This window comes from Candoia aspera, chromosome 1 (genome assembly GCF_035149785.1).
Source record: "Candoia aspera isolate rCanAsp1 chromosome 1, rCanAsp1.hap2, whole genome shotgun sequence".
In the NCBI taxonomy this organism is placed as follows: Eukaryota; Metazoa; Chordata; class Lepidosauria; order Squamata; family Boidae; genus Candoia; species Candoia aspera.
The window spans coordinates 290,603,045-290,628,013 of record NC_086153.1 but is presented as its reverse complement, the minus strand read 5'-3'; the positions used below and the strand labels follow the sequence as shown (position 1 = coordinate 290,628,013).

Below are 24,969 nucleotides of genomic sequence, written 5' to 3'. Positions count from 1 at the left end.
GTACATACATACATATACATATACATATACATATTCATTGCTATTTTCACTGCATTAGAAGGAAAAAGGGATATGTTATTTTATAAATAAACAAACAATTGGGCAGCTGTTTCTCAGCAGCTGCACAAATCCTTGCCAGCACACCCACATTCATGGAAACAATATTTTGCCAAGTTTCAGTTTAGTCTTGTGTTTGGTTCTTGCCCACACTGTTACGGATGTTCAGAGTTGTAGTCTGGTTCCATAAGGAAATAAACTGACCAAATTTGCATTCCCCAAGCTAATGTGCATAACAGAATAATAAGCTATTGTCCCTATTCTATATTTCTTCAAATTCTGCAGCACAGTTTTATCTTTAAAAAATATACCACATAAAATTTAAATGTATAAAATGTACATTTAAAAGCAATCCTAAGATGCATATAAAAAGACATATAGATTAAGTATGGTTTTTTATATGGATTCTTACCCCACCAAAAAGCCCTTCCTTGAACATTGATGCAGAAAATGTGATAGAATGACTTATGACTGAATACATGTGAACTTGACTTTACCAAAAAAAGATCATTCATCCCCAACACCCTATTTACCTTACTTCCTGCTCTAGCCATGAATATTAGGACAGTACAAAACTTTCAAAAGGGATGCTTTGCAAAGCAGGTTGGTGTGAGCAAAGAAACCTTCCCCAGAGCATTAAAGCAGCTGAGTACATCAAAGGGTTTGGCACACCTGTTTCAAAGTCTTTTCCCTCTTTTTGTGTGTGCATGAATAGATAATACTTCTGGGTCCATCAGCAAAGTCAAGCAATTGTGCACACATGTCGAAAAGCCTTCAAAGCAGTCATACCAAATGTTCTGGATGATGTGGCTACTTTAACCTTTCAAGGAGCACTTTGCTTGCATCAGTGTATTTTGCAAAATGCCTCTTTATGCTGCCCTACAAATAAATAAGATGATAAAGAACTATACACATCATCAGCTTCCTACTTACCTCCATTTTTTCCCATACAGTTTCATAATTATCCTGGTGTTGTATATCTTCCATCAGCTGCTGTATTAAAGCTGATTTATTTGTGAGAGTTATTTCATTTTTATCAGAAGCCTGAAACATTGATGGTTTTCGTGGCCTATCTTCTATGTACTTTTTCATGCTAGATGAGGATGTGCAAAGTTCTTCATCTGAAAGGATATCACTAAGAGGGCCCGATTCAATACTGTCTCCTATGGAGGATATGATGTCACTTGAAGAGCTTGGTGAAGCTCTACCTAATCTTTTGTGCTTCTTTTTGACCTGATAGGTTGGGTAAATCTCTGAATCTGAATTCATTTCAGATAGTTCCCAGTCATCAATGTTTTGAATAGTTTCTCCTGGAGATTTCTGTGGAAGCAATTTTGTCAAATTTTCTAATTTCAGAGCTAATACTTCTGTCTGTTTGAGGTGGGATGGAAGAGCTAAGTATTCATCAGAGCCATACCAAGCATCACCCACTTTACCTTCTGTGCTGACATTATTTGGTGAAGATGAGTGGGTCTTTTCACTCTTATTTCTTTGAAGAAGAGGGAAGGGAGATATAGCAGGATCTGATGCAGCTGAAGAGCTGCTCACTTGGCTATGAGTGGGTGAACCGGATGGTTCTCTTTCACTGCAAGACTGACCATTCAGTTCTTCTTGCTTATAAGGTTCAGAAGAGGTTGATGTTGTATCACTTTCTGTTCCTTCTATGGACTGCATGCTGCCAGAAGTAATTCCATTTTGTAAAGCCAGAACCCCGCTTTTGTTCATCTGATTGATTGGTGTAGCATTTGATACCATTGCAGGAAACCTGCATGATGCCACCTCCTCAGGAATGTCATGTGACTTCTTGCACCTCAGTTTCTGCCTTCTAGCATTGTCACTTGACTTACCTAAAGCCACAGAGTTTTCTTTAAAATGATTTTGTATTGCATACTTGAGTTCATTTATGGTGTGTAAACAATCACATGACTGACTGATAGCAGAAGGGCAGTTATTGTATGCTGTTTGTAATGCTAGGCAAAGCTTGGATCTGTCTGGTGGATCTAACAGTGAGGGTGTGCTCTTGCTGATTTCTGTCTTAATCAAAGAGAACTGATTTTTTACATCATCAACTATTATATCTGTTTTAAATATATCTTCTTTGAGAAACAAGCCCTTTTTGGGCAAGGTGGGCTGTGTTGGTGAATCCTCATTGTAGTCACAACAATCTCGTATAGATCTCTTGGGTGTTGAGTTTTCACTCTGAGGGTGATGATTAGCTTTTGCGCCACTGGTGGGCACTGGATTTGGCTCCTGTTTTATTGTTTCTAAGACCTTCTTGAGTCCAAATGAGACAGATGAATCCTCAGAAGTTACTTTACAAAGAGGTAAGTGCTCAAAAATATGAGTGAATGAAAATTCAGTAGATACAGCTGATGATTCTTTGCAACTTTGACCTTCCTCCTGCTGATGATCTATTGACAAAGGTAAGTGGATTTCCTTGGTATTAACACTTTCATTGCATTTGGAAGCACCTGAATCTGCTGCTACAGCCAGTAATCCCACACTTCTAGTAAGTTCTGGAAAGGCTTTGTCCATTTCACTACAGCTCCAAGACTCAAAGGATGTTATTTTAGCTGGACTGGAGGTCATGTCGCCAAGAGCACCAAGCAAGTCCTCACTGGGGCTGTAGTCTGACAGTTCAAAGGCAGTAATTCCACAGTCTAGAGACAAATAATTTTGAGAGCATTTGATAGTTAACTGTCCTGAATCATCCACCTCTGTTAAAGAATCAAGACGGTCCTATAACAAAACAAAAACAGGGAAGACTTTTGTGGTTATGATTTTTAAAACCTGTAATGTTAAACCTTGCAAATACAGAATCAAGAACGTTAGTTTTTTCCTATGATCTTCAGAACATCAGATCATAATATCATCACATTGCTATATAGCTTTCATTGAAAATGGCTAACATTAATTAAATAATTAAGAATGCAATAATGAAAGAGATTGTCCAACTGTTGGCAGCTTTAAATAATTGGTGTAGGAGTGATATGCTATGCCTGGGTAGCACTGAATGGAATGTGAAACTGGCAAAAAGTTCATGAACCAAGGTTTAATGGAGCAGCAGGCATTAAAGTCAGACTGTGGTGACATTTTATTTCATTATTCTTATTACTATTATGCAAGGAATATGAAATAATAATTAATTTGTCCAGAACTCAATATACAGCATGGGTTAGTTGTATCTCCTTCTTACTACTGTTCCTTACCTACTGACACTTCAGATAGTCAGGATATTTCTTTATTTCTCTTTACTTGTATATATTGAATATTACAATGTTTTGTTTTATTTCATATTTTTTTTAAAATCCCTTCATATTTTGTATTATCCAATTGCCACTTAATTAGGCAAAAAGATAAGCTTCTATTTTCTGTTTTTCCCTTTTTGCACCCTTCCTTCAGGTCAGGAACATGAGCTCAAAATTTGGGAGACCCTTGAATAACCCTTTAATTTCCAAGTGAACATTTTTAAAAATGTCTAATACATGTGAATAAGAATGTGTTAACTTTAATCTGTCTGATACTCTTTTCTGGGCAGTTTAAAGTTTTAAAGACTATGATCAAAGCAATGTAAATACTCAAAAATTTCTATAAAATTTCATAAAAATAGATTTTGAATTATAACAGATCAGGTCACCTGTCATTATTTATGTCAGTTTATATTATTGTATGAGAGCCAGTTTGGTGCAGTGGTTAAGACATCAGGCTAAACACCTGGAGACTACGAGTTCTAGTCCTGCCTTGGGCACAAAGCCAGCTGGGTGACCTTGGGCCAGTCACTCTCTCTCAGCCTAGGAAGCAGGCAAGGGCAAACCAATTCTGAAAAACCTAGCCAAGAAAACTGCAGGGACTTGTCCAGGCAATTTCCAAGAATCGGACACAATAGAATGGATTAAAAAAATTATTGTATAATTGCTATTGTAGATTTAAATTGCATAATTGTTAATATATTGTAATTCACTTTTAAATCAAAGGCATACTAGGGAAATTATAATTAATAAACAGATGTGTTATTTTTTTAAGTTTTATTAGAGACAGATTTATATGAAGACATTAAAACAGAAATATAGAAGAAACTTGGAGAGAAATACTGTATCCCCTACATTTTCACATCAAAACTTCCCAGGTAAAAATACATTTCTGGAATAATAGTAAAAGCAAATATTTACTGTATTTCCAACTTCTTTTTGCTTTTGTTTCTTTACTGCTGACCTAATGAGCATCAAGGTTCAGAGTGAAATAGTTGTTCTCCAGATGTGCACCATGACTTGGATCCTGTTTAGTCTTTCCTGGAATTTGTCCTGGTTTTGCCTTGCCCAGAGCCCTGTTAACTGAGCAAGGAACAGGCTTCCCTTGCTCTGGTATCTACCCACTACAGCAGATCTATGAAAATTTGACACAGGACACATAACAACCAATTCTGAGCCAAAGAATATAATAGTTTGTTGAAGAGTAGCTCCAAACACTTATTTTCCCCCACCTCTTAGGCACTGCCCACCCCAACACTGTGACTATTTCTGAACCATTATTGAAGGTGTCAAATGTGTGTATGTATGTATGTGTGTGGGGGGTCTATCTCGATCTCTATCATCTCCCTGAAACTTTGTTTGCAATTTTTTTCTCTCTTATTTAAGAGACAAAAAAACCCCCTACGTTCCAATAAATTCATCCCATCCTTATGGACAAGTTTTTTCCCATGCTCCATCTCGTTAGTATTTCATTTTGCTCATTTTAAGAATATGCCATCATGTTCTTTCTTATTGGGGAAAAGTTCTTAAATACAAATTTGTGGCATGTTACTCTCAAAGGGTTTGCTTGGAAGCACTGTTCCACAGAAGGAATAAATAACGGCTGAAATAGCTACTGACTAAATAGACTGAAGGGTTGAACATGTTTGAGAGCCACAGATAATGAGGATCAGTTGTTTTGGTTTTAAAGTGAGTTGGTTTTAAAGTGTGTTGTGAATGAATGACAAATGAAAGCTAGGTAGTATGACAGATGCTCAATTTTGTAGCATTTAAAAATGAATATGTGAAGTCTGAGATCTTGACAGGATTGGAACTTTGCAGCATGATGGGAAAGAGAGACACCAGTGCAACACAAGGCCATATTTGATGTAATTCCATTAACCATTGGAATTCATGTTCTTGCCTTGACAGCATAGTATGTCTCCAAATTTGGCAACTGCTCCCAAGACAACCAGGAAAAAGTTTGTGGCACCTCCGGCATTGCAATGCAGGATTTTGAAAGTCAAAAGCCTAGGTCAGGTAGCGCATTGGCCAGAGTTTTATCATTTGGGGGTTAGGCCCAATATACTGACAAATATCTTTAACAAATAATATATGACACACAAAAATGAACATTCATATCTAATAGTGCTTGGAGAATAGCTTTGGAATGGAATATCAAATTTTAGTTATTTAGGAAGGTTCATTTGATAATGCAGGTCAAAGGTTCTTCCTCTGAAACTATGGTTTTAGAACTCATTTATTTATACCAGTTAATTGGAATCTCAGCCAAAATTAGATTTGAAGCACTGCTGGGCCAGAGGCAGATACAGACAGGAAATGCAGGTGGTAAAGGAATGGGCTCAGTTTCAGAACCAACCACTCTCTTCCAATCAACTTCTGAAAAAAGTGTGAAGTGATTTGTATTTTTATAATCTTTACCAAGCCTCTGTTGTTGTTTTTTAAACTATAGTTGCTTGGAAGAAAACAGTTCTGATAAATTCTTTGTAAATTAACCCATGTATAACTTAAAGCAAGTGAGAGTTTGTGAAACCAACTTAAATTTTAAGTTTGTGCAGATCTTCCACACTGACAATTTGTGCACAATTTCTAAATAGCAGGCTCTTGAAAAATGAGTCTCAACTTGTCAAGTTTTTGCCTGAAAATTGGATTAAAAATTCAGATTCAGGAATCTGAACAGGGCATAATTTTGAAGTTGCTAAGTGGCTTAATCCTATTCAACCACAAGATCCTTCTGCTCCATACTATGAAAAGTCCAAATAGTTCTGCCCATGTTTATTCCTTCAATTAATTGACAGAAGGTAACATGAAGGTGACTCACTATGAAGCCATCAAGAAGCACAGGCATTATTTCCACTGGCATCCTACAGCCCCTATAGAATTTTGGTCTGTCAGAACCAAAATTGGAAAAAAATGGAAGATGTTACATTTAGTAAATTAATTTCCAAGCATTTCCACAGCAGTGCTCAATACTTCAAGAAACTGTTACACTGTCATGCATAGGGCTTTGATGGAGAGGGGTAGAGGGCAATGTCCATTTAAATAGGGTTCAGTATTTGTAATTTGTAATGATCAGGTAGATTAGCACTGTGCATTCCAGGAAGTAAAAACTCATCGGTTAATGTATAATCGGTTAATATATAATATATAATCCCAGAAGTTAAGAACACAAGAAGATTGAATATAGGCTGATTAAAAGGATAAAAGTATTTTAAATCAAAGGCCCACACTTGTGGAATTCTTATGTGACCATGTGATTTCAACTGTCTTGATCCTGATGTTATGATCTTTCAACTGTCCCTAGGAATGGCACAAAGTTTGCTTTCCTGTAAAAAAAGTTTATGGCGCTGAATAGGCAGCAGTGGAATATGGCAGAATCTAAATACTCCAAAATAAAGTGTATCTGCAGGACTGCAATGCAAGAATGTAGTGTGAAAGGTATTCTACTTTTGAATAAATTACAATTTAAATGAGATTTATGACACAGGTTGTTCAAGAAAATCTTGCCTATAATGAATGTGTGCGTATTTGTGTAATCATGGGGAAAATATTACTTGTGAGTTAATACATTCCCTTAACAGTATTGTTAATGTGAACCTGTACGCTTCCATTAAGGGAATCATTATGATTGATGTATCTTCCTCTGTGTTTATCACAGAGAATAAGCAATGCACTTAGTTCCCTTTACAGTTTAAGGTTACAATGGCATTTTGCTTTTAGCTCTACAGTTATCTCTGAAACAGCAACCTCAAAGAAAACACGTTTTATTTCAGCTAGTTTGGTCACTCTGAAAGAAGGAATACAGTGTTAATTCTTTGCTGTACCTAAAACAGACTAACATTGGGGTTAGCTTAACTAGCCTAGCCTTATATAACAAAAATTGATTCACTTGTTTTAATAAGGGCTTCAGCAGGCAAACAAAACTAGGATTTAGAATTCAGAAAGGAATGTCTTATATTTACTTGCCATACCTCCTTTGTTTCTTCTGTAAAAGCTTGCAAAATATCAGTTTGCCTGGTGTAATTTCCATTGGCATCTTGCAGTCCCTGAAGAATTCTCTCTCTCAGAACCAGGACAGAAACTCGAAGCTGGTGCCAAAGAAACTGTACCGTGTGGATGTCAACAATTACATTGACAGAGTAAGACAGAAGTTTCAGGGAAAATTCAGTCTCTAAAAGAGCATGGATTTGTTCAACATGATCAGAGATATCTTCACATATATCCTGTGACAACAGAGAAAAGAGAATATTAGCCATAACTATTTCAAATATATATATATTTATTTATTTGAAAAATGTATATGCTTACCCACACAAACCAAGAAGCCTGTTTAGGTCCATATAAATGCTGGTGCATAAAAACAGTGTGCACACGAATGCATGTGCGTGTGCGCACACACACACAAACTTCTATAGGGATAATGTATGCACATTAGATCAAAAGCCCACTTTTGATATTTTATGAACTTCAGGAAAGTTGATATCTATTACACTTTTCTGTAGGTTGTACTGGTGAGAATGACTGGCATCTTGAGAAATCAGTAGCTGAGTTCAGTCCCTGAACTCTAAGCACACTGTGGTTTAAATGCTGTGATCTGATCTAAAAACCTGGAAATATTATATTGTCTCTTTTAAGATGTGTATATAGGTTGTTACATTAATGAGAACTGGTTGATACTAATAGCAGTGAAAGATTGCTCTTTTAGCACTGTAAATATAATTATTATCTTTTAGTAAATAATTCTGTTGCTTTTTCAAAAATTTGCTTCTTAGAGAAAACAGCACATACCGAAAGCTTATGAGATTATTTCTGATACAGACATAGTTTGATTACTTCCAACTCTGATTTTATGATATCCAATGCTAAAGGCTGGCTGCTGAGAATTGAGCTTTGTAACACACAAAACAGCTAATAATAATATCAAGATAGGATAATAACAACAAAATGTTAATGCAGAGGAAAATGAACTAATTGTATTTCTGCTGATTGACCTTTTCCTCTGGCTCTGATCCTCCATCCAAAGAATAAACACCTCCTTCACCTTCCCTCTAGGTAGGTCATTCACCACATACAAACAGTATTTGCATCATGTGTCATATAGAAGAACTTACAAGACATCATTGTTCTACTTTTTACACTTGCTATAACTTCTTCATTATTCTTAACCCAGGGCTTTGTACATTAATTTGTCTCAAACAACTGACCAACAGCAATATTACTTAGGCCTTAGGGCAATTTATCTAGAACATTTACGTTTTTCTTCTAAAATCATCTTGGATCCAGACCATTTAACAACATCAGTTTCTTTACTTCGGAAAACATATCCCCTCACTTCATCATGCTTGCCATCATTTATCTTTTGTCATGCTCCCTGATCATTTATCGTTTTGTCATGCTCTCCATCATTTATTGTTTGTCATGCTCCCTGATCGAAAGTTCCCAGAACATCTGATTGGACTCGCATGCACGAATGAAGTCAACATGTGTCGAGACTTGCAAGTCAGCAGAGTGGGAGGGGGAACATTCAGGAGTGAGAATACATCATGTTTGGACTATCTCTCATACCCAAGGTCAACTGGCTGAGCTGCTGAAGACACCTACAGGGAGTCAAGAGACCGGCACGAACTGACGAAAGGGCGGTGTCATATCAGAGCGAGGGAGGGGAATCATGCACTCACTGGGTTAAGTTAGGGAAAGTGTGGGAACTTTCATTCGCAACTTTTTTGCCATTCTGTATGCTTTTTCCATTAAAGAGATTTCTACTGTATTTACGTATGAATTGGACTTAATGGTAATAGAGCGTTGCACTCATTACAATTTATATTTTATATTTTATCTATATTATTCTACAGTAATTTCTTTGTTTGATTGTTGTGAGCTGCCCAGAGTCATTGAGAGTCAGGCAGCATACAAGTTTAATAAAGTATTCTTATTCCTATTGTTATTATTATGGTATAATGACAGTATATATATTTATTTACAGGGCTTATGGGCTACTCTAATGTGGTGTTCAACTCCCCAAATCCATAATGTGTGTGTGTGTGTGTGTGTATATATATATATATATATATATGTAATTTGTTGTTGTTTATTCATTTAGTCGCTTCCGACTCTTCGTGACTTCATGGACCAGCCCACGCCAGAGCTTCCTGTCAGTCGTCAACACCACCAGCTCCCCAGGGACGAGTCTGTCACCCCTAGAATATCATCCATCCACCTTGCCCTTGGTCGGCCCCTCTTCCTTTTGCCTTCCACTCTCCCTAGCATCAGCATCTTCTCCAGGGTGTCCTGTCTTCTCATTATGTGGCCAAAGTATTTCAGTTTTGCCTTTCATATCATTCCCTCAAGTGAGCAGTCTGGCTTTATTTCCTGGAGTATGGATTGGTTTGATCTTCTTGCAGTCCAAGGCACTCTCAGAATTTTTCTCCACCACCACAGTTCAAAAGCATCGATCTTCCTTCTCTCAGCCTTCCTTATGGTCCAGCTCTCACAGCCATATGTTACTACGGGGAACACCATTGCTTTAACTATGCGGACCTTTGTTGTCAGTGTGATGTCTCTGCTCTTAACTATTTTATCGAGATTTGTCATTGCTCTTCTCCCAAGGATTAAGCATCTTCTGATTTCCTGACTGCAGTCAGCATCTGCAGTAACCTTCGCACCTAGAAATACAAAATCTTTCACTGCTTCTACATTTTCTCCCTCTATTTGTCAGTTATCAATCAAGCTGGTTGCCATAATCTTGGTTTTTTTTAGGTTTAGCTGCAAGCCAGCTTTTGCACTTTCTTCTTTCACCTTCATCATAAGGCTCCTCAGTTCCTCTTCGCTTTCAGCCATCAAAGTGGTATCATCTGCATATCTGAGATTGTTAATGTTTTTTCCAGCGATTTTAACTCTAGCCTTGGATTCCTCAAGCCCAGCATGTTGCATGATGTGTTCTGCGTACAAGTTGAATAGGTAGGGTGAGAGTATACAGCCCTGCCATACTCCTTTCCCAATCTTAAACCAGTCCGTTGTTCCGTGGTCTGTTCTTACTGTTGCTACTTGGTCGTTATACAGATTCTTCAGGAGGCAGACAAGATGACTTGGTATCCCCATACCACTAAGAACTTGCCACAATTTGTTATGGTCCACACAGTCAAAGGCTTTAGGATAGTCGATAAAACAGAAATAGATGTTTTTCTGAAACTCCCTGGCTTTTTCCATTATCCATCGGATATTGGCAATTTGGTCCCTAGTTCCTCTGCCTTTTCTAAACCCAGCTTGTACATCTGGCAATTCTCGCTCCATGAATTGCTGGAGTCTACCTTGCAGGATCTTGAGCATTACCTTACTGGCATGTGAAATGAGTGCCACTGTTCGATAGTTTGAACATTCTTTAGTGTTTCCCTTTTTTGGTATGGGGATATGAGTTGATTTTTTCCAATCTGATGGCCATTCTTGTGTTTTCCAAATTTGCTGGCATATAGCATGCATTACCTTGACAACATCATCTCGCAAGATTTTGAACAGTTCAGCTGGGATGCCATCATTAGCAATGTTTCTTAAGGCCCATTCAACCTCACTCTTCAGGATGTCTGGCTCTAGCTCACTGACCACACCGTCAAAGCTATCCCCGATATTGTTATCCTTCCTATACAGGTCTTCTGTATATTCCTGCCACTTTTTCTTGATCTCTTCTTCTTCTGTTAGGTCCTTGCCATCTTTGTTTTTTATCATACCCATTTTTGCCTGGAATTTACCTCCGATGTTTCTAATTTTCTGGAAGAGGTCTCTTGTCCTTCCTATTCTATTGTCTTCTTCCACTTCCGCACATTGCTTGTTTAAAAGTAATTCCTTATGTCTTCTGGCTAACCTCTGGAATTTTGCACTTAATTGGGCATATCTCCCCCTATCACTGTTGCCTTTTGCTTTCCTTCTTTCTTGGGCTACTTCTAGTGTCTCAGCAGACAGCCATTTTGCCTTCTTGGTTTTCTCTTTCTTTGGGATGTATTTTGTTGCCTCCTCCTGAACAATGTTGCAAACTTCTGTCCAGAGTTCTTCCAGGACCCTATCTACTAAGTCCAGTCCCTTAAATCGATTCTTCACCTCCACTGCATATTGCTTAGGAATATTAGTGAGCTCATATCTAGCTGATCTGTGGGTCTTCCCTAATCTCTTTAGTCTGATCCTAAATTGTGCAAGAAGAAGTTTGTGATCTGAATTACAGTCAGCTCCACGTCTTGTTTTTACTGACTGTATAGATGTCCACCACCTTGGCTGCAAAGGATGTAGTCAATCTGATTTCAGTGTTGTCCATCTGGTGAAGTCCATGTATAAAGCCGTCTCTTAGGTTGTTGGAAGAGAGTGTTTGTTATGCAGAGTGAGTTGTCTTGGCAAAATTCTATCAGCCTATGTCCTGCTTCGTTTTGTTCTCCCAGGCCATGCTTACCTGTAATTCCAGGTGTCATTTGACTGCCCACCTTAGCATTCCAGTCTCCCGTGATGAAAATAACATCTCTTTTAGGTGTGTTGTCCAGTAGGTGCTGCAGATCCTCATAGAACTGCTCTACTTCAGCTTCTTCAGCATCTGTGGTTGGGGCGTATATTTGGATCACTGTGATGTTAGATGGCTTGCCCTGAATTCGAATTGAGATCATTCTATCGTTTTTTGGATTGTATCCAAGCACTGCTTTCACCACTTTACGATTAATTATGAAGGCTACTCCATTTCTTCTGTGGTCCTCTTGTCCACAGTAGTAGATCTGGTGGTCATTTGATGTGAAGTGGCCCATTCCAGTCCATTTCAGTTCACTGATGCCCAAAATGTCTATCTTTAATCTTGACATCTCATCAATAACCACATCCAATTTGCCCTGGCTCGTAGATCTTACATTCCAGGTTCCAATGGTGTGTTGATCCTTAGAACATCGGATTTGCCGTTCACCACCAGCACCATAGGCCGCTAGCCGTCCTTTCGGCTTTGAGCTAGTTGAACTCATCCTCTGTTCCTCCCCAGTAGCATTTTGACCCTCTTCCGACCTGGGGGTCTCATCTTCCGATGGTATACCGACATATCTCTGGTTGTACTGATCCATTTAGTTTTCACGGCAAGAATACTGAGGTGGGTTGCCATTACCTTCCCCAGGGATCGCATTTAGTCTGACCTCTCTGTCATGACCTTCCTGTCTTGGGTGGCCCTTCACGGTTTAGCTCATGGCATCATTGAGGAGCTCAAGCTCCAGCACCATGACAAGGTAACGATCCTTTGCTGAAGGCTGGGATCTTTACATTAGATCAACTAGTGGAAAATAACAATGAGTTTTTAATGTTAAAATAAAAATAACATTTGTCAGTTGCCACCCACTGGCAATATTTACAATTACAACATTTATTGTCATCTCAATTTGGACTAGCAGCACATTTTTAAAGACACATAAGGTATTTGTTAGCCCTTCAAGGGAGTCCAGACCAGAAGCACCAACCATGAGTACTAACACTACTTTTATTTGTAAGGTTACAGTAACCAAATCTTGCAAGTCTGAAAGTACCTTTCCTCTCCCTTATTTTTACTTTCACAAAAACTACTATAGGTAGGGTCCCTTCTGAGATGCTTTCTCCACCTCCACCCCTCCTTCGGACTCAAGGTTTCATTTATCTACACTTCATCTTAGCCAAAAGGCCAAGAAGCATTTATCAGACCATTGTTTAGGCTGTGGCTTTTCCCCCTGTCTCCCAAGATCATTCCCATATACCATTACAGTATTAGAAGCTATCATTAAATTCTATGAGACCAAAAAGCCTACAATCAGTCTTTATCAATATCTGTTATCAATAAATCAATTTCGTATGCAAACTTTAAAAACTGAATGGAATAAGGAATTGGAGCCTAAACAACAGGAATATTTTTTAACCTTAATACCCCAAACCTTATTATATTGTAGATTATGGCTTATATAACAAAAATGGACTTATTGGACACAACTGCATTTGTACAGAAAAGAAATGAGTAAATCATCATGTTGGTGGAAATGCAACCAGAATAATGCTTCAAGAAACATGTTTTTGCAGTATCCTAATGTTCTTTGAAGAATTATATATACAGTATTAATTTGGCTTTAATATTTTCAGATGCACACTTTTTGTTCAACTACATACCTACTACATGGAAACTGACAGCTGGACAACAGAAATGAATTTTCTGTGTCTTTATTATTGCTAAGAAATTAGTTTTTCAATAACGGAAAGAAAAATTTATGCCCTCAATTACCCAGTAGATTGAAGACCTGATATCACTTGCATTTAGTTTATAGATGTACATCATACATTGATGATCACAATGAAATATGGCCATCTTTTATTGAAAGTTCTATGTAAAAAAAAATCATACACACAAACATGCATGAGAAGCCTTTACATATACAATCTATCTTGTTAGTGAGTTGTTTGTTTTCCCTTTTCTCTTTTGTTATTTTTCTCTCTTCATTTTATTAAATAAGACAAAAAGACAAAATACCCAATACAAGTTAATTACTTTTACATAACAGAACAACTGACTACTCTTGACCTCCAATTTAATAGTTTCTTCAGGGATAAGTACGCAAAGTATCTAAGGCATAACCTGTAGCCAGATAAGAATTTTCAAGAATGAAGAGGAGGGAGAGGCAAAACTTCTCTAACATTTGTATGTAATGTTTAATGGCTCCCCTTAACAATTAATAGGATGTCCTATTAAAAATGCAAAGAAAACAACAGCTTCTGTAGAGTTTACAGGTATTTCCATGTAGTGTTCTTATTAAAAAAATGGAAGTAGTTTTCCATTATCTTCTTCCAGGATATTTTTTCAACTTCCCAACTTATCCTACAGCCTACAGTGACAGTACAAGTTAACTATGATTGAACTGAGAAAGCTAAGCAGGGTAAGACCTGATTAGAAGTTAAATGGGAAAAATGAAATAGTAATTCCTAAATCAACCAATCAACTCCTAGAATATAGATACAGGGACAATCTCATCAATATCTTACCTACATATAATCTCAGAAAATTCTTATTCTCCAGTTAAAGCAAGAATTGACTAATAAGTACATTTCTCACAGTAATTAAAGTCTTTTATAGGAAATTTATTAATTCCATAATTAATGCACAAATGTCATTAGTTCCAGATTTTAGCAAGTCGTCTTTTGAGGAATGATGGGGTAGACAAGTTGTTGCAGGCTACTGTGAAGTTTTCTTTGCAGTCACTCATATTATATAGAGTTAGCACTCTATTATATAGAGTTAGCACCAGCTGAGCAAAATCAGGGAAAGTAAGTGGGGCCATATCTTGCATATGAGGTAGAACTCTTTTGAGCTTGTGGAACCTGATGAAATGGGTAGGGTTCTCTGTAGTATGAAGTCTACCACGTGCGGGATGTACCCATATCCAGCCTGGCTTCTTTGGCTGGATTTGAGAGTGATCAATGCCTCTCTGACAGAGGGCAAGATCCTACCCTCTCTGAGGGAAGAAGTGGTATGCCCTTCCCCCATTTTCAGCTATCTTAGACAACTTACACAGTCTCCAACTTCCCATTTACCATTGTACCCTTCTGGACTGCCTATGATGCCTGGGAGAACAGGCCACAGTTTTGCAATGGTTCCACTCCTATCTAAGTGGGAGGTTCCAGATGAGAGTCATGGGGAAGAGCAATAAAGCCTGTGATTACTGGAAGATGGTATATCCCAGGGCACAATCCCCTCCTGCATGTCGTTTAATAATGATAGGAATCTGTTGGGAGAAGTCATCCACTGGTTTGGGTTGAAGTATTAACAGTATGTTGATGGTATTCAGTTGTACCCTATTCTTCTAGGTTACACTGCAGATTCTGTAGAGGCCTTGAGCCAGTATCTTGAAGCAATTAGGGACTAGATGGAGGAAAACAGAATAAGTTCTAGGAAGATAAAGCTGCTGTTCATTCATAAGCACCTTGGCTGTCCTGAAATACTGCTTCCAATTAGTGCTGATATTTGTTTTTCCTCCTCTGTCTAAATACAGGGTATTCCAAAAGTCAGGCCCCATAGACCATTTATTATATAAATTACATTAACTATTTGAATTGGTTGCTGTTTTCTTCTAAACACTTCCTAACTCATTTGACACATGACCTTTGAACATTCCTAAGTACAGTAACATTTTACTTGAGAAAAAATATATTGTGATTGGGCTATGAGGCTTGACTTTTAGTGCACCCTGCATATGGAGTTAGAATAGTTTCTGTATAAGCAGAAATACCAGCCTTTCCTAACATAATTGAGTAAAGTGATGGTAGTGGTGGAATTCATCCCATGACTGATATAGGTATAGAAATCTTGCTAGTTTAATGAATGTAAGTTCCCAGAGCTAGATAAATTACATAAACTTCAGGGAGTTGAAGAAGCTGACAGGAGAGAACTCAGAACTACTTACTTTTAAAATTCTTGGAGAACTGAAAAAAGAAGCACAAATATAGTCCCAATATTCAGAGAGAGGAAGAAGGAGATCCTGGGAAATTTTCTCTTGTTTAACATCTACAGTATACTGGGCAAGATACAAGACCAGATAGCCAAAAGCACATCTGCAACCACTTAGAAAATAATGCTTTAAATAATACCAGGCACCATTATGGGACTGTCAACAACAAGTTGTGTCAGATAAACCTTTTCTCTTTTTATGAAGTCACTGTTTTGGCTGTGGATGAAGGCTATTTTGATCTTCATGTAGGTCTTTCATGATAACAAGTTGCAGCTGGATAGTATTGTGGCCTGGTGAATTTGCAATTGCTCAAATAACTGCACCCAAATGGTGCTTATCAATGGTTCTGCATCTTTTTAGAGGAAATGTGGCCTCCCAGGGTTCTGTCCTTGGCTCAGCGCTATTCAACAACTTTATAAAAGGGATGTTTATCAGATTTGCATATGATACCAAGCTAGAGAGATTGGCTAATGCCAGACAGAGTGAAATCTCGTTATTCAGAATGACTCTGACAAGTGTGAGCACTAGACTAAATGCTAGATCATGTTCAGCTGAATATCAGAAAGTTGTGTGATGCGACAGACAGAAAGGCCACTGAAATCTTGGACTGCATTAACAGAAGCACTGCATTAGGATAATGGGAAGTAATCACTTTATTGTACTTGATGCTGGATATATTACACCTGGAATATTGTTTCCCATTCTGGGCACCATATATTAAGAGGGGCATGAAAAAAAACGAATTGGCTCAGAGGGGAGTTCCCAGGATGATATGTGGAAAAGCAAGAGCTATGAGCAGCAGTTGAAGCAGTTTTTTGGACCCCCCTGAAGTCATCTCCGATCATAGTTTATGAAAATTCATGGCATAGTACTGTACCTTGTAATTTTGAGGTGGGAAGTCTCCAAAACTGTAGTATAAGCCATAAAATAAATGTATTATAGGCTTTTTTTTAAGTAAAAAATCTAACTCCCAAGCCCCTTCTTAAAAAACTATAGAACCTTGCCCAAATAACTTGGACACATCTGCCTTGCACTCTACCCACAGAGGATACCAACTACCTAAAAAAAAATTAAGTTTTGCTCTCAACCATCAGAATGTTGGCTACCCTCCTGTAGTAGTGCAACAGGAAATATTAAATATTACTAAATAAAATATAACTTGTTATTAGCATGTTATCTTATCCACATTCCCAACCTGGTGCCCTCCAGATGTATTGGACTTTGAATGGACAACTGTTTCCAACAAGAATGGGTACATGCTTGGAAAACATAATTATATTCAGCACTTCTGGAGGGCAATAGGCTGAGGAAGGCTGATGTAAATAAACTGTTACATCCATATCAACGATAAATATTTCTGTTTGCATGGTAATTAAGAAAGATAGTAAATAGTATATCACACATTGGGCATGATCATAAGAGAGACCACACAAAATTGTAAAGATAAATTTTAGAAATATGTTTATTTATGTCATAGTTGATATATTATTGTTTTGAAAGAACAACAAGTATACATGCAGTTCTGGCAAGCAGTCTCTTCTAAGATTTCTTTACTACTAAATTCAATAGAACTAGACAGGAATTCTACTCCATGTCAGCTGCCCCTAGAGGAAATGTGCCAAGCTGATGGAATGAAAGATATTTCCGGGTGAGGCAACTATGGCCTTGAAATAATGGGGTTTCAAGTAACAAACAGAAAATAAAAACCTAAATAACAAAATGGCACACTAGTCAAGAGCAATATATATAATGTAACATAACTTAAATGAATGATAAGAACCACAATGGACAATCTAAATTTAACTCTATTGGGGAGAGAACACTTTTAATCAAGCTGAGTTATACATGACTCAGTGCATCTTAATCCTGCAGGGTTTCTAAGGTCTGGAATGAAAGATGGGGGGAAATATACTTCATGTAAATCTGATTATTTCCAAATTCAACAGTCATTGCAGTTTCAAATCTCAGATATCTGGTAATGCCTCTTCATTGGATTTTTTCCCAACCAAATCCAAGCCACTTTTCTTGTCAGGTTCCAAAACTAAAGAAAAATAAATTTATTTCCCTTTCTGTAGTAGCTGTAGTCATAGACATACTGTGTAAAAATGGTTCACCTGACAGCTCAATGGACAGGCATTTCTGGAACGATCTTCATTTTTATAAAGATGAGGTCTTTCTTAAGATGCCAAGTAGAAAAACTTCATATGCACTGCATTATTAAACTGAAAATCTAGTTCTCCAAGTGGCAAAAGTCAGCAATATTCTTCCTTCCTATCCTATCACTTATATTCGTAGAGTTGCATTTTCATCATAACTTGCATCACCTCCATTTAAAGCTGATCATATATACTGTATTCAGTCCTATGCAAGCTACTGCTATAGACAGGACTTCCTCCTTTATCAGATCCCAAGGTAGAGATGAAATTATTTGTGAGAATGCCATTAGCCTAATGGTTATTTTAAATGTAAATAATAACTGATGGAAAGTCTAAGCAAGTCTAGGAATTTCAGGCAGAGGTCTTTCCTTGTCCTACCTGGAGATGGTGGGGGTTGAATATGGCATCTTCTTGTATCAGGCAGAACTCTACTATTAAACTGCCCAAAGTCACTGGGAGTTGGGTGATATATAAATTTAACAAATTATTATTATTATTATTAAACTATAGCTATATATATATATATATGTATATATATATTGAGCAAAGGCAGAGCTGCACTATGTATAATATTCATTATTACTAGACACAAATATGCAGATGTTAGAATAACACATCTGCTCACTATAGTAATGGAAACTGATGGAACATTACTGTAACTAGGTCACCATTACCTACCAATTATTCAATTCATTTAACCTGAGTCTTGAACACTTTGGATAATATAGCAGATGCACTAATAACATATTTGCAATAAATTATACCCACAATTATTTTTACTTTGAATTTGTTAGGATAAAATAAAAAAAATGATACACTATATTTTTAGGCCAAACCTTACAGCCAAGACAATGCAGTTGTATATAACAGCATCTATTTTTAATCATACTTTGAATTATAAATAGCCAAGCAGCACTGTTCTAAACCTTGCTAAAGCACAAGTATTATTTTTCACTGATGTTAGCCATGGAAGAATGAATCTTTATCAAAAGCATGGAAGCTGTAAAAACCTGCAAACCTGCCCAGAATAAAATAGAGTGCTATGGCAACCCTTCAAATATACTTAATCACACAAATTATTAAGATCATGATAATGTCAACCAGTTACCACAGAAACTTGATATATTGGCTGTTAAAACTGAAAGAAAGAAGGTGGGGGGGGACTTGTCTTCAACAAGATAGTCTAATGTACTAATTCCTTAAACAGCTTGTAATATAGTAATTATTTCAACATCAAGTATTCCTTGACAGAAATTACAGCATGCAAAGGAATGAAGAGCACTAAAGGAAAGTTCATAGACATGAAATATGATCTCCTTTAAAAAGCTACAGTACAAAGAACCGTCTGCAAAGGTTACACTTTAAAAACTGGCGTTCTCAGATCTATTTCCAGAGTCTATGCTTTGTTAATTATTTCCCACTACTCCATGTCCTACCTTAATTGTTTTGAAAGGAGAATTTTCATTCATCTATTTAGCAGAAGATTAATAGCCCCCTTTTCTTCTTCTTCTTGGCCAAAGCAGTTAATTTGAGTTAGCAATTCAGGAAACATGCCAATGTAAAACCCAGACAAATCACAGTTGGATCCATTTTCAATTCTCAGGCAATTGCTTTTGCTTTATAAGAAAAACAAATTTAAAATATAACCTTCAAAAAATCTGTGAGCACATTATTCCTCAGATTAAACTTAGCTGTTTCCTTGCACAGAAGTTTCTGAGCTACTATAACCCCAGAATGTTTTCTCTGTCATAAAGATCTCTGACTCACCAGCCACTTGCCACTTGAAATTAGTTGGGTTATTTTAGTCACTGACATGCATTCCAATAGAATGTTAGCAGTGCACCAAGATGGCAAAAGGGAATCTAATATAAATCGGTCACTTGGTTACAATACAAAGCCGATAATAAAGTTTCAAATTTGGATTTATTTCTGGAGAAAGCTTTTCTGTCTTGACATGACTGCAAATTTATTCAGTCTGACTTAGTAATAAGCCCAGCTGAACTGTGTGGAACATAGTTCTAAGTAAACATTTATAAGATTATACGATATATTGAAACACCGAAGAGCAAATGCCTTATGAAATCTTTGGGATTTGTGAGCAAACATGATCTGGATTTTAAAACTTTCAGTAAAACTGGAGAAAGCTTTCAACACGAAAGCTCTGAGATAATTTTTTTTTCAGAACACCAAGATCAGAAGATTGGAAACATTTGCTTCCCTTTTGCAGTGACTCACAACACCAGAAAAATACTAAATTCACATTGGGGGCTGCTAGCTTTTTCAGTACCGTATAATAGGGTGCTGAACTGAACTGAGAATAGAACATTGATATAATTTTCAGCTCAGAAGTTCTTGCTACTTCATTCTAGGATAAATACCACACTACCCTGTGGATATCTTCATACCACCAAAGCAAAATTCATTGTGATACAACTTTATTTTATGAAAATGCACTAAAATATTCATCACATTCTCTCACCCAGAATTTTACATTTTTAAGGACAATTTGTACACATAGATCTAACAGCTAAACAGCATAAAACCAAGCATTCGAACATGGCAAAAAACTAAAAATTAACTGTGATATACAACTAATTATGATTGTCATTATAGCTGGATTTGGGGATAATAACCTTTCATGTTTGCATAATACAATCCCATCCTTAATTCATCCTTCATCTTCAAAATAGAAATATTAAAGCTTTGAGTTATGATTTATAAGAACTGCATTTTCTGCTTTCTCAGAAGCTAAAACTTTAATCACAATTAAATAACTAAGTGGCATTTCAAACCAGGATCTGTAGTTAATTGTTAACTATGATTATAATACCCAATGTAACTATAGTTATTATTTGTTATACTGTCAGATTTGCATATTCCAGATCCCAAACCACAATCTCCCTTCATACAATCAGTGCTGTTTTATATACAGGTATGAACTTGGCAGCAAGCCTACATACTTTTATGCAGTCATGTAAATACCACCATTAAACTGAACTGTTCCTTAAGTATCTTAAGTTTATTCCAGATAAATTAATACAATTAATACATTGTTCACCCATAAGGAAACTGAGTTAGAAAAGAAGGGATGACCCTCCTCCAACCTAATTCCTGGGGGGAAAAAACCCTCCTATTCAAAAAAAGGAAGAAACAGAATACTGCATATGCATGATGAAGCCTAGCCTCTTTAATAGAGCAGGCTGGCCCAAGCCTCCTCAGCCAACAAAAAACTTAAATAGAACTTTGGGTTATGAATCAGAAAAATAACAAACTTTTTAAAATGAACACACCACCAGTAGATGAACATCTAAAGCAATATTAGACACTAAACATATCACTGAAAGTTTCATGATTAAAAAATAAACCTGAGGAGTGCCTGATCACCATGCTGTCGGCATGGCTGGGTTATTAGTGATGCAAGAGTGGTGGTGGATGATGGGACAGCAGCAACCAAGCAGGGTACCTCTGCTGCATCGTTTGTTTCTTCTCGTAGCTGCATCCTCCCTCCTTCCTTCCCTTCTGAAAAGCATTTTACATTCAGGAGTGTGTAGCTAGACATATACATTCTTAGCCAGTTGCCTGAAAGCCACCAAGCCGCTCTTAGACACAGAATGAAAGTTCTTCCATGAAGAGGAAACAGGCAATCCCACATCCACACATTCCTGATAAGAATTTGGCTGAAAAAAACTATTTATAAAAGAGTTGTGAGATTTGTATCTCAAGTTTAATGTCTTGTGTGGATTCATATTTAATCTTTTAAATTTATTTAAATGCTCTTTGTATGTTAACAATTTTCATTTTCATTCTAACAGCATACACTATTTCAAAGTGTTTCTGCATAGCAAAAGTATGAGTTTAAATGCTAATTCAATTACAGGAACTTAGTTAAATGGCAAATATGATTAAGCTGCATAAGGTAGTGTTGATTAATATGCTTGAAATATAAATAATAGTTTCATTTATTATTTATTTTATGAAAATGAGCTCCTTTTGTGAGATAGCTCCATTTTGTTACTACAGAAGACGTATAGGAAGAGTTCCTAAAAATGCTTTTCTATGTTCACCTCCTTCAGCATTTTGTTTCTTCTGCAGAAGCCAAACTGTTGTTTAATTGCGAGAACTTATTGGGTCCAGCTTTGTGCAAAAGACTGCGTTGGCTATGCTCTTTCTTCTACTATGTTATGATGGGTAATTGACAGCCAATTCAGATTTTGTGTTCTGCTTATATATATTGATGCACAGATTTTGGTTTGTCTGTATGTTATCTTGTTTGCTTGTTCATGAATGCAGGTGGCCAATTGATGGCTTTAATGCTGTTCATACTGAAGTTGAAGTCTAGCGATGACAAAGAATGCCAAGATAAACAATTGGTAAATGACATGTAAATAATCATGACTTTGATATTTCATTAATATAATTTAAACTAATATTCATAGCCAATCCATTTATTAGAGTTTTAAACTATCTTCTCTCCTTCTTTACTGCTATAGAAATCTTTTTTTGTACACAGCCTCAATTAAAAAACAGATTGGAGGTGGAGGAAAATAAATGAAAACTGTTAAATCTAGCCTTTTAAACTGGCTTAGTCAATTTTTTTTAGGAAGAAAGGTTCATGAAAAACAGACCATTGTAAAAGTTTCATTTATGACTTTCAAGACCAATATTATGCATTCTGAGCTAAGAGAAGTTATCACTCTAACATCTCAGCTGACATTTACTTGTATATTATAATTGATTAAGTAGAACTAACATTTTGAACTAAACCATTTTCTTTATATCTTTCAGCAAAACACAAAGTAGGTGAGCCTGCTGCAATGAAATATCACATTGAATTTTCATTTCTTCCACTTCTGAGAGATTAAACAGCCAGACAGATTAGCTTCTACCCTTAAGGATTTAATCAAGTGATTCTTTAAAGTATGGAATTTCCTGCAAAAGAAGTGGGGAGACTGGCTCAGCTGGTTCCTCACCACCACCATCCATCTTCTTAAGGATGATGATTACATTCCATCCATTTCTAAGCAATGAGGTTACATCACTCTGAATGATCTATATAAAAACAGCTGTTACATTCCATACTTCTGGACCTTTATCTTATTATTCAGCTGTCTCTTCCAGACAAGCAGGAGTGCAATGAAATGGAAACTACTGGGACAAGAAGGGCAGGGATCACACCAGGCCTGCAAGTGAAGGGTTAAGTTGTTGTGTAAGGAGAGTATCCTAACAGCTAGGAAGAAGTGCCAGTCACATGAATTAGTTAACTCTAGAATTTTGTCTGCTAGGAAGCTGCTGCGTCCTGTTCTGTAAGTATTTGCCTTTGTACAAAATGAAGCTTGTTTACTTAATGCAAGTTTGTGCCTCATCAAGGATAATTATGTCTCCTCTGATGGAGAAGAATCATGTCATCTCTGCACAGGCCTATTACTTAGATTTCTTTTCTTGTATAATCATGGAATTAGAATTCATTGAGAGTTCAAACCTATTTCCCAGGAATTAAACTGAAACCAGTTTCTTATCACACTACATGTGTTAATAAGCTCATCAACACAAAATCTATGTATTACAGTATGCCTAACAACTGCTTTGTCAATGGCCACTATCAAGAAGGTAATTGTTAGCATGGATATTTAACCTCTGTATTTCATTTCTCTCTGCTCTCATTTACTATTTCTCTCTGTCCCCAGTCATGATTTATAATATCCCATGTGTGCTAGTAAAATGATCTACAGAAACTTACATCAGAATTCTCAACCTGTAGATTGCAGCTACCCAGGGGTCACAATCAAATTTGAGAAGGGTTACAAATTGGGCGGGCGGGGATTGCCAGCTGTGAGAACTCCATCCTGCTCTACCCAGACCGCACATCCAGGCAAGTTCTTATAGGGCTACAGCTTTGCGTGAGTACCCTTCCTCTTCACCTGGTTTGACATGCAGGAGTTGCAAGGCTACACTATTCTTCTTCAAGGAGCAGCCAATTGGCTGGCAGCAAGCAGGTCAGTTCAGGAGGAATGGAAGAAAAGGGTTTATTTGCAGTTTTCCTCTTGGCTCAGTGAAACATTATGCAGAACAGCACTGCAGTAGATGCTGAATTAATTAAATAACAATTATTCGTATGCTGCCTCTTGTGATTCTTTAATGTGTATTTGCTGGTGCACCTGATATGTTTTGTTCAACTGTGGAAGGCACTGGTACTATGCTACCAGGCAAGACACTTCTTTTGGAGGAGAGGGGAAGGCATATGCAGTGCCAGACTGTAAACTGGGAGCTAGTGGGGAAAGAGAAATATGCATGGAAATATTTGGAAGGAAAGACAGTGGTCAGTCCTATCACTGGTAGAAGAAGGAAGAACATCTGGAAGGAGGTGGATTCAGGAAATGGAGATGATGGGGTGGGCTGTTCTGCAAAGAATCCTTGGAAGTCTCTGCTTCTTCCTTGCTCCTTATCTTTCTATGATAAATGATCCCAGAAGCAACAACTTGCAAGAAAGATGTTGCTGTCTTGCACAGAGTGTAAAACACACCAAAATCTTATGCAGGGCTAGAAGGAGGTAAAAGGTGTGAAATACATGATGGAGGAGAATTGCAAGTGGCGGCTTTTTGTATTCAATGGCTGCTCTTCTCCTCACTTCCTGCTTGCATGCTGGAAGATTGATGCTTGAATCAAGAGGTCTAATCTAGATTTTATTTGGTCTTTTGGTGTGCTGTGGTTTTGGCACAGTCTCCAGCTTTGGGATGCTCAATTTTCCCAGTTTGGAGCACTGGACATGGATCCTGTGCTCCTCCACATGGTGCTCCCTACAACAATTCAGCGGTCTGTATGCAAGTTATTGTTCTAATAATAATCCAGCTTTCTGTATGCAAGCCATGAAGTCTACACATGGAAAGCCAGGGCTCTGTGCAAAGTTGGTCCTGCTTTGTGTGTGCAAGCTGGCTGCTAACTTGCCAAGCAGAGAAAGACCTTAGTTCTGGTAGTGATCCAGCTTTGCATGCACAAGCCTCTTGACTTGCAAAGCCAGACGCCAGTGAAAACTGGTACTTCGTC

General features: G+C 37.3%; 1 protein-coding gene across 2 annotated transcripts in view; it reads right to left on the bottom strand.

Annotated features, from left to right (window-relative positions):
• Positions 1–24,969, bottom strand: part of AKAP6 (A-kinase anchoring protein 6) — a 258,121-nt gene that overhangs the window by 174,457 nt on the left and 58,695 nt on the right. For both annotated transcript variants that reach the window (XM_063290024.1, XM_063290025.1), the window contains exons 3-4: positions 7,277–7,528; positions 991–2,796 (exon numbers count right to left, since the gene is read on the bottom strand). In XM_063290024.1, the coding sequence (XP_063146094.1) occupies positions 991–2,796; positions 7,277–7,528 (2,058 nt within the window). The remainder of the gene's footprint in view (positions 1–990; positions 2,797–7,276; positions 7,529–24,969) is intronic.